This window comes from Protobothrops mucrosquamatus, unplaced genomic scaffold (assembly GCF_001527695.2).
Source record: "Protobothrops mucrosquamatus isolate PMUCROS unplaced genomic scaffold, P.Mucros_1.0 scaffold_45, whole genome shotgun sequence".
NCBI classification, from domain to species: Eukaryota; Metazoa; Chordata; class Lepidosauria; order Squamata; family Viperidae; genus Protobothrops; species Protobothrops mucrosquamatus.
The window spans coordinates 268,614-279,982 of NW_015386121.1; the positions used below are offsets into that span (position 1 = coordinate 268,614).

The 11,369-nt window shown below is 38.3% G+C and overlaps 1 protein-coding gene across 1 annotated transcript; it reads right to left on the reverse strand.

Moving 5' to 3' along the window:
* Positions 1-3,099: 3,099 nt before the first annotated feature.
* On the reverse strand, positions 3,100-8,414 carry PROKR1 (prokineticin receptor 1). The gene is made up of 2 exons (XM_015811107.1): positions 7,921-8,414; positions 3,100-3,796 (listed from the first exon to the last, which is right to left on the reverse strand). Exons 1-2 carry the CDS (start codon positions 8,412-8,414, stop codon positions 3,100-3,102), a joined length of 1,191 nt encoding a protein of 396 aa, XP_015666593.1.
* Between the last annotated feature and the right edge of the window lie 2,955 nt (positions 8,415-11,369).

The window sequence follows — 11,369 nt, forward strand, 5'->3', positions numbered from 1 at the left end:
CTCTCTTTACACAAACACACACACACCATCTTGAGGCAAGTACTTTGTGCCTTGAATAATTCTCATAATAAAGCTCAATAAATCTGAAACCTAGCCCAAGGCTCCTTTCTCTTAAGGTAACACAAAACTCTTTTCTTGTACCTTGTGCCTTTTCTATTGCCAAATAGCATAGCTACCCATCTTCAAAGTAGGACTGCAAGTGGAATTTGAAAAAGGAAGATAGTTGAAGAAGGAAGATAGTTTTTCTGATATTCTCCAGGGTGGTTATTCCTTTTGCAGTGTGGTTGAGATGACCAAGTGTTTACACATTACTAGATGAAGAAGACTATATGAAGATGCGGTATACTACATCTCTGTCGGTGTACTCATAGAACCAAGTAGAGATGACTTATTCCCCTTTCCCCACGTGAGATAAAATTAGAACTGAAGGGGACCAATTTCATCAAGGGATTGTTATTACCACTAGTTCAGGGTGCAAGAATAAATAAAATGTGGAAAATGCATGTATTTGAGATAAATCCCTTTCAAATGAGCCCTGCTGCCCTTAAAACCTATTGATAGACCTCTTGCAGGTTGTCACATCATAACATTTTATTGTGAACCTCTTCTCCCACACTGATTCATAAATACACAAGACCAAGGTACAAAAGTTCCACTTGACATCAAAACTAGTTTTACAAAATGACCAATGTCTGTAGCAGTACAAAATGAAATTTTCAGATCATAACAAATGAAGCCAACTATCCTGGTTGGCAATGAGGGCCTCATTGATTGCTGTTGTATGTTTCAAAAATGTGGGTTCCTCACAAAGGAGTATGATGAACCAGTGGCATTGGTTTTGTGGAGGTTTATACAGAATTTGTCAGTGTGGGTTGCACAACAGTGTGGTCAAAGCATGTAATAATTAGAGCCAATTGAGTCTACAATTAGCTCCTAGTTGGTTATTCCTACTTTATTTTGGAATAAGTCCCAGTAGGTTTAATGGGATAATTTTGAGTCAACCTCCATATGTTTGGCTGTAAGGAAAAAGATGACCACACTAACAAAGATCATAATCTAGAACTGACCATCTCTTCTCACACTCCAAGTATTAGCCTGGGATGATGTTATTTGGAGGGAACAGTAGAAATGTTACAATAATTAAAACTCCCCAACTATTCAGTTACAAACCTGATTATTTTCAGGGCATCCAAAGTTACTGGCTCTTTCAAATAAGCTTCTTAGCTGAAGATGTTGTTAATGCCTTATAAATTGTCCTGGAGAAATCTCACAGTGTGTAGTCTGTCATGATTTCTCTTACCAAGTGGGGTAACCCTTTCTTGTATTGCAGATAGTGGGGATGAAGCCCAACCCCTTTTACCCAATCTGGGGCTCCGTCCAAATGAGTGGGATTTCAGGTCAGCAATGGCCATGCTAAAGGCAGGAATATCATTTCAAGCATTGTGACATTATGATGCAAGCACTGACTCATCAAACATGCATTATAACATCATAGTCAGTGGGCAGGATGTATTTGCCACTTGTCACCTTGAACCCACAGATACTATCTGGGGAATTCTGTGAGTCAATGTCTACCCATCAGGAGGTTGGTCATATTCAGGAAAGTCAGTTCATACTATTTGGTAAGTTCCCTGATTTTCTTGACTACATTATTTTGGGGGAGAGGAAAACCATTTCAGTTTCAGGAGAATACTAGAGATGGTTATTTTTTTTTATCAGACAACATTTGTTCTGTGTTTCAGATCTGCAATGTATACTTTGCATTTTTCAAGTCATGGTCAATACAGTATTTGTAAGAAAGTACAGTTGAGTACATGCACCTTACATAAAATGCACAAACTTTGGGTTTCTTCTACCTTTCAGCTTTCCCAGTTTGTTCTGTGAATTATATCTATCCAGGAATATATTTTCAGTTCTCCTAATTATGTATATGTGGGCTAACTGATCTCTATGGCTTTTCCTTCTATCTGTGTACCACAAGCATACTTGACACCTTCTACTCAGCACTTGAATTACAAGGAGGCAGAAAGGCCTTCCCTTTTTAGCTGTTTTGAACCAAGTCAGCTTCAGATTTTAGAAAGTTCTGGGAAAAGATAGGGCATCTCAAAAAACTATGGTTCAGAGGGCAATGTGAAGTGGCAAATTCATTATATTCTGAAGAACTTTAAAAACAAATGGATCCTTATCTACCTACGTAACTTGTTATTAGACAGCTGTAAACAACAGGCAGTCGCATCAAAATTAGAATAATGTTGGGCAGCCTATAAATTTAAATAAATAAATAAAAATAAAAAGATGAGCATAACAATGAAAAAACATTGTGTTTTACAAATATAGGGGGTCTGTTTTCTTTTTCCCTAGTGTAAATTTAAGTTAAATAGATTTGAGACTGAAAGAAAATATAGCAGCTCTATCAAGCCTGCAGTAGGAATAAAAACATCTCATTCATACATCTATAAACATCAACAGGCTACAAGATTTCTGCAGGAAAGGTATATCACTGATACTAGTCTAAAAGGATACTATTACAAAGAAAAGAGCAGACGTTTTACAGAAACTTCAACTAATTTCAGCCATTCTAGTGTCCATCGTAAGGGACCTTACCACACTACTGGAATTGCATGTGTAGGTTCTGATAATATAAAACATTTTGAAGCTCATTGATCCATAATCACTGGTTGATCATAAAAGGTTCCTTGCCTTTCTGTCTTACACATGGAGTGAGTTGGCATATTGTTTGCTTCTGTCCCAATATGGAGTAATGGGGATTTTGATGAGAGTCAAGAAAGAATCTTAGATTTTGGAATAATCCCATATTTTTTTTTTTATCAAATCCTGATTTCCAGTCTAGATATAGAGTAAATATAATTTCACACCAGAGAAAATGAGTCACAACAAAGTGGAATAACAGTGATAAAGCTGGTTGTGCCCTAGTGTTCTGCTTTGTGGAGCATTTCAAGGACCTTGTTTAGTCTGTGCTCTGCTGGACAGCAACTTCCTTGGTAAATTTTGACATATTAAAAAAGAAGAAAAGAAAGCAAAAGCAGTGAGTGAATGAGGCTAGGGAACCTTGGCTGTTAGACAATATCTATCCAGACTTCATTTTAGTCTAATGCAGTCCACCTCCTCAGTGATGGGCATTGCGCTGGTTCTGATGTCCATATCTACACTAGCCTTGGATCCATAGTAGGTGGACCGCCACCTAAGCAGCATAATCTTCTTGAAGTATTTCATGGTGTTGTTCTTGACTGTCACAAAGCACATGGTATTTATCATGCTATTGCTCATGGCGATGCACTCCACTATGTAGAAGGCTGTCAGGTAATGCTTTTCCTTCACAAAGACAGTGGGGAAGAAGTCACGGACAATTGTGAAGCCATAGAAGGGTGCCCAGCAGAGAACATAGGCAATTAGGATGCACATGAGCACCAGCACAGTTTTCCTTCTGCAACGAAGCCTTTTTCTGATCTGCTCTGTCTGGAAGCCTGGCACAGTTTTAAACCAAAGCTCCTGTGAGATCCTGGCATAGCAGAGAGTCATGGTGAAGACTGGTCCAACAAATTCAACCCCAAAGATGAACAGAAAATAGGATTTGTAATACATCTGCTGATCGACTGGCCAAATCTGTCCGCAGAAAAACTTCTTTTGGTTTTTGACCATGAATAGTTCGGTCTCTGTTGCAAAATAGGCTGATGGTATTGCAATGATTAGGGAGACGATCCACACCAAAGCAATTAGACAGGTTGCTGTTTGGTAATTCATCCGAGGTTTCAGTGGGTGAACAATGGCAAGGTACCTGCAAAACACAGAAGTTTCCAAATTTGTATTAGAAAAGATCCACTTGTTGTTTTGCTTGCTTCAAAGTAGCTTATAGTATAATTAATAGAAATGGTGATTTGTTTTATTGGTCATTGCGGCTGCTCTTATTTCAATATTTAAGAAATGGAATTGTAGACACTGTATCATTGACATAATGCTACTAATTCTGAGCAATTGGCAAAAAAGCATTATCCTGCATTCAAAGCTGTAGTATAATTTTTATTTCAAGTGGGGAACACAGCTCCCATCATCATCATTGCTCTGTAGATTCCAAATATAGTTTTACATACTTCACATACCCCAGTCTTTTGAGCTACTACACCCACCATTCCTCGACACAATAGAGTGTGGTTAGCTACAGTTTATCAACATCTGCAGGCCACCAAGATAGAAGATGTTGCCCTAATATTTGATTAAAAGATCTCTTCCATTAATGTTGCACTACATAGCATCCAATAATAAAGCACCCCCTAGAGATTCATAGGAAGTGGCATGATAACTCCAGAAAAAAATATGTTAGCAAGATACCACTTGTTCAAAGGAATCTGAAATCAATTTTCTGTAATTTCTTCAGATTTCAGATAAACCTGCAGACACTGGTCACAATCATACACAGTGCCTGCCCTCCCATGCCTTTAATTCTGGAGAATTATGGAGGGTCGATTCTGAGACGCTTTTTCTATTCCCCATTTGTCCTTTGGATTGTAGGCTCTGCCACTTTCTCTTGACTTCTAAGATTATTCCCACAGCCCTTTACACTTTACAGCTGTGTACAATATAAAAATCCATATGTTGAAGTTTGTAATACACGATTTATGATTTTATGAACGTGTGAATCAAGCCACTATTTATAGTGCCATGGCTTAGTGCAGGAGTCTTCAAACTTGGCCCTTTTATGACTTGTAGACTTCAACTCCCAGAATTCCTCAGCCAGGCATGCTGACTGAGGAATTCTGGGAGTTGAAGTCCACAAGTCATAAAAGGGCCAAGTTTGAAAACTCCTGGCTTAGTGTGATGTGTAAAGCCTGAATCTGTACACCTTGGATGACTGACAATGTGAGAGTTATGGTCCTGCCTGAAGAGGTCTGGACCTGCATTGGGGAGACAATACAGTTTGCCTCATTGAGTTTCAGAGCCAGTGTGGTTTCCCTTGATGAGCCATTTTGTGTCATCTTGAAGACTTGGACAGCAGTTCTGATAGTACCAATAAAAGAGAATATTTGTAGTTCAGAGTCCTTGGTGCTCTCTGAACTCAGTTGATGATGTTACCTAGTTTGGGTAATAAAACATCTGCAAGAAAACAACCAAGCTCAGAGAACACCAAGGACCTCTCAGTTCTAATAGTCTGAAGAGGCTTCTGAGTCTGAGCAGCAAGACTCTTCCAACAACGGAAAGCCTCAGCTCCCATTTGGAATAGTTAGGGAAGGCGTCAGTAATGATGTAAGGCCATAATGCAATTGCTTCACTTTTAATATATTTGTGTGGGGGGGAGGGTGTATGTGGGAGGGTGGTGGAGGTTGTCATAGCTCTTCTTCAGTTAGGTGATTGGACTGAAGTTCTGCATAGCCCTAGAGAATTATCTGTCAACGTTCACAACATCATTCTGTTAGCTCTTCAAGAAATATCAGAATGTACTAACCTCTTCTTCAGATTTTTTTTAAAATTCATTTTGTACACTGAGATGAGTTTCTATTCACAGAAGTTTAAAAGAGAATGATTAGAGGTAAGTTTATATCCTTTCTTTTCTCTCTACATTACAGTGACATTCTCCAAAGTCAGGCAGTACAATAAAAAAAATAAAAAATCTGATCTTGTCTTTCCTTTGTTGCCAAATCTTCTCTGCTGTAGCGTAATATTTTCCATGCCACTGCTCTCCAATATTTTCTATCTGACCTTTGCTGAGCAAGTGGTTCCCATTATTTGTACATCAGATCCAACATCTCAGATGGTGATACAGGTAGTATAAAATAACTGTAAAAAAATTATTTCTGATACATCACGGAGTAAACTATCTGAATGGAGTATACACTTATCTATAGGTTTCCCTACACATTGCTATTAATCTGACACATTTAAAGATGTAAATATTTAGAGAATCATGTTGGAGCATCATGTAATTTCAAATATAAGATCGATATCTCTAGGGTAGATCCAGATTTTAGAAGGGAACGACAAATTCCAATTCTGCCACATTTTTTAGCCTATATTGCAAAGCTATCACATGACTATAATTGCCTATAAAAGCATGTGCTGAAGAATGTATCAATGTATATTGCAAACATGCTGTCAGATGTTGAATATGTCAAAGGCCACTGAAGGTTGATGTCATAAACATTCTTAGCTCATTCCAAGATTAATGCTTGAACGGAAAAAATTGCTATCTTTATAGGAGGTCCTCTGGGCAAGCCTTCCACAATTGGGCATTCTCTCCAAATGAGTTGGATTATAATCCCATTATCCCCAGCTATAGATAGCATGACAGAGAGCAGTACAGGTAGTCCTTGACTTACAAAGATTTGTTTAGTGACTGTTCAAAGTTACAACAGCACTGAAAAAAGTGACTTATGACCATTTTTCACACTTATGACCATTGCAGCATCCCCATGGTCACGTGATTTACATTTGGATGTTTGACAACAGGTTCATATTTATGACGGTTGCAGCATCCCGGGGTCCCGCAATCCCCTTTTGTGACCTCCTGACAAGCAAAGTCAATGGGGGAGCCAGATTCACTTAACAACCGTGTTACTAACTTAACAACTGCAGGGATTCACTTAACAAATGTGTCAAGGAAAGTTGTAAAATGGGGCAAAACTCAGCAAATTTCACAACATAAATTTGGGGCTCAGTTGTGGTCATAGGTTGAGGGCTACCTGTACTGGTTAAGGAGATGGGGATTGTAGTTTAGCAATCTGAAGGGAAGCTAACACCAAAAACATTTTTCATACAAGTATCTAACTGACACTAAGAGTTGCTGCCAATAGAGCATGTATACCTATTTTATCCAAACCTTGCCATTTTCAAATTCAAAAGAATCACATGAATTACTTTGGGGTTCTATTTAAATCTTTAAAAAAAAGACTGCAGATTTACATAATTGCTTTAATGTAGGATTGTTGCCTGAAACAATAGCTTCTCTTGTGGAGGGGAAATTAGGCAATCTTTGTTCATGATTAGTGTTTCATTGCAGCCCCCTTAATAATTACACCAAAAAGATATTCCTTTCAGCCTTGCCTGCCTTCCGTATTTGAACGCTGTTCAAATTCTTCTAGATATTTCCAAACCTGATGTTTGAAATGCAATAAATGGTTTGGTCATCAAGTCCCCCTAGGACAAACAAAGCAAAAGCATTTGGATTTATATCTGAGATGTGTGCAAGATGCTGTTCTAAAACTACAAAATCAAATCTTATTTCTACTGGTTAGTAGTCATTTGGGAAAACACAATTCTCAAAAACGCTTTGCTTTAATTCTGCAAATGGCTTTCTTCTGCAAATGACAATAACATCAGCATGTGAAACAAACAAAGAGCTGGGTTTTTGAAAATAAAAAGCTTATTACTTTGGAACCATTTCCAGCAACCACAGTGTTCCTCCCTTCTTCATAACCACTTCTAAAGAGCAGACATCCATCGCCTCTCATTAATGTAGTAACATAGGATCACTGGAATTCCAGAGGTGAGTAACCTTAGAAAAGCCATCAATATTACTCTCAGAAAGCCAGAAGAGACTATCCCAAGCAGAGGTATAAGTGGAAAACTTCTGCTCAAACCTGAGGTGGTATTGGTGGAAGTTGCTAAATTGCAGGTCTATGGCCCCACTTTCAATCTGCACATAACTCTGCCAAGATCGAGCAACCTTTGTCAGATGTTTCCCCTAGCAGCTTTTTATTACAACTCTCAGCTTTTGATGTCAAACGATAACTGTGATTTATCTTTCAGTGCAATGATGGTGAAGGGCTCTGACATGGAAGAAGGCTTCCAATAAATCATATACTTTTTTAAAAAAGAAAAGAGGAATATGGAACCTACAGTAATTGCAAAAACAATAGATACAGCAATTCCTGGGTCCAGTCAACCCTAGTTTCCCACTAGCCCCCTTACCTGTCCACAGCAATGGCCAAGAGTGCGTTAGTTGAAACATAGAGGGAGACAGTCCTCAAATAATTGATGGATGCACAGAGGATATGGCCATGTTCCCAGGATAGCTGGCGCACCACATAATAGTCCATCTCAAATGGACAGCAAACAATGGCCACAATGAAGTCTGAGATAGCCAGGTTTGCAATGAGAAGATTGGTGAGATTCCGCAGCTTCTTATAACGGATGAGAGCAGCAATGAAAATGAAGTTGCCAATACCGCAGACCAACATGATGCCAGCCAGTGCCACACCAATGACAATTTTGGCAGCAAAGAAAGTGCGAGTCTTTGTCATATCATCACCATCATCCAAGAGCAGATCATAGTCACTGTAGCTGAAGTTGAGAGGGAAGGTGAAGTTCTGATAAGCAGGGAAGTCTCCAATATGGTTGCCATAGATAGCAGCAAAGCTGGTATGTGGGTATGTGTCATTGGGATGATGTGCTTCCTGCTTCATGGTGTTGTTCTTGTCTCTTTTCTTCAGTGATGTTTATTGAACTTTATCTTTTCATCACCATCCATGGGAAAACTCTCACTGTTCTGCAAGTCATGTTCTCAATATCTTCAACAGCAGCAGTATCACTTTTTACCTTTCAAGACAGAAAAGAAGTAAACCCACTTAGAGAAAGGATAACATACCATTCTCTCCCCACAAAAGCTTATCTTGAGGCATGCCAAAGATTGGGAAGGACAAATCTTTTTCTAAGATCCTGTCCCACTTCTTTATGCTCAGACAAAACAAGGTCAGTTTTCAAATCCACACGAGGGGCTTTTTCAGGTAGGAATATTTTCCATGCAAAGACAGAGCTCGGTGATTGACAATGAAGAGAGGGAAGAAATAAAGTTAAATTTCCTTCGGCCTTTTGCAATCTGTGAAAGGCTCCTAGAGGAACAAAACTGCCACTCTTGCATTTTAGCAACCCAAGTAATTAAATTGAGTGTGATCAGTTTCATGCCAGCAAGATTTTATTTTGCAAGTAGATAATTCCAGTACCAGTTTAAATTTCTCAACTTTTTGTTGAAGTCAACAAAACAGATTGATTGATTGATTCCTGACATGAATAAATTACCCCAGCCTCGAAGGCTCAATAAATCCAAATACACAAAAGTAAAGGGAAGTTGGAGAGTCTTACTATGCAATGGAATCAATGATTCCATCCTGTAGGGACAAAGGAACCAAATTCTTCAGATGCTTGGAGATACTATGCTTATATAAATCAAGAACGGTCACCCAAAGTTTTGGGTAAGGTTCTCTGATGCCTTGATAGGAGCTCTGGCCAGGAAGGGCTTTCCGCTTTCATGAGTAAGGAGGATTTTCAATATTGGGTCCCTCAAATGTATACTGTGCCCTCTACTGTATATTGGACCATTCGAGTGAATCTGTAAGTTGGATTCATAGAGCTAATTGAACTTCAAACTTCACCACTGTTTTGGACCTTTTATATAATGAAAAATGCTTTGCAAAAATACAACCTGGTTGGTTACAACAAAATCAGCAGTGCTATGGCTGCTTAAATAGTCTGTGGACTCCATGGAAAAGAATATCCTAAATCCAATTGGTTAGAAATTGTGCAAACCTCCCCAGGAAAAAGAAAGAGGGATAGAAAACAAGAGGAATTGTATATAACAGTTCACAAGTGACATTATCTTATGTAGTCTCGTGTTTATGCTTCCATTACTGGAAGGAAGACTGATATTTAAATTTGCAAGATCAGATTGTATATTTTACATATAATTATGTAACTATCCAAACCCAGTGGAGCAATTGGATCCCAAATGCTGCAAAACAGTTGGATTTATTTTGCATTGTGGAGATGTCAAACAGCATCAGGTATTTTTTCTGGATAGTAAAGAAGATTCTGCTTATGGCGATCAAACACAAGTCATCATAGATTGGAGCAGCCTATAAAGTCCACCATAAACAATCACACAACTAAACAAATAATTAAGCATAATTTCCTAACACTACATCAGGATTCTCAGGGCAATGAGCAGCTAGATTTTGCCATAAGAAATATATCTGGAAAAGTTCCGTTACTTATCATGTTTAATTTGTGGTAGAAATGTGTGATGCAAATGAAGAGGGAAAACCTTTCATCTAAGTCCATCTAAAGAAAAAAGTAAAAACTGCAGACTTGTTAGAAGCTTCGTGAAGCATTAGGTTGTTGCCAGGTCAAATCTTTGTTACTGTTCAGTTGGCAGTCACGTACTTTTTTTGTGTGAAATTTAAGAGAAAGAAGTCTAACAGCACTATGTGTATCAGAACTAAGTTTCACTGACTATCTCAGTGTTTCCTACAATTCCACCCCAAAGAAATAGCCTTGGGAATGAAGTGTACATTTCTAAAGATTCATCGCTACAATGTCTGAGAAGAGTGTTATGTCAAACTATTCTCTCTCTGGAAGGAAAAAAAAAGCAGAAAAATCCAAACTTAAAATCAGTGCATGCCTTGACTATAAACAAAGATATAATTCAAACAAACTAGTAAATTGTATGTACTGTTATCATGTTGCTGATAAAAACAAAGCCATTTATTTAAAAAAAAATCAGACTGTACCTGTTCTAGAGCTTGTACTTAGGACAAATTCTGACTTCTTCCTATGCTGTAATCCCAAGAATAATGGCAGAGTCTTGAAAATTGCTGCAGAGATAGTGAAATGAAGAATGCTGTCTGGTTCTAGAAGTGTAATTGCAGAATGCAGGTCTTCTTTAGAGCTCAGCATGAACAGAAGTCCGGCTCTCTGTGTGTCTGCATCTAAAGTCTATCCTCAGTAGGTGGCATCTTTATGCATATGTAATTTTAAAGAGGCAGTACTCTGTATGTCATATTCTGATACACATGTGATGTATGTTTAAGAATCCATGTGTGTATTTTGCCCAGTCTTTAAGAAAATGGAATTTTTTTATCTTTGCCTTTGACAAGGGAAATTATCTTAGAACACTTGTCCTTGTGATCTCCTTAAATCATTGGACAGCCACAGAGATCCTCTCTTTTTCCTTCTCTCCAAAAGGAATTGTGCTTCTTGCTGAAAATCAGAGCATACTATGGTTTTCCAAATTGCTTTTCTGGACAGAAGTCTCAATTATTGAAATTGTTTTAGGCAGCTAGTGCCATTTCAAAGGTTTGTGGAGGTTGGTCATTCCCTGGAGCCTCGTGTGATTGAATTTCCTGCATGAAAGCTGCCTTCCCAACTTCTCAACTTCTAACCGAATAAATAAATACTGGGATAAGAGATGAGTAGTACACATAGAAATATTTCATCCAACCCAAAGCCTTTGAAAATGCCACCGAGTGATTACAGCTAATGGCACTGTTGTCTCAAATTTTGTTTTTTATGTTCATCATTTTACTTTGTCCCCTGTATGTAGGTGAAATATTTAATGAATGTTCTCAGACATCTTGGCACTGATA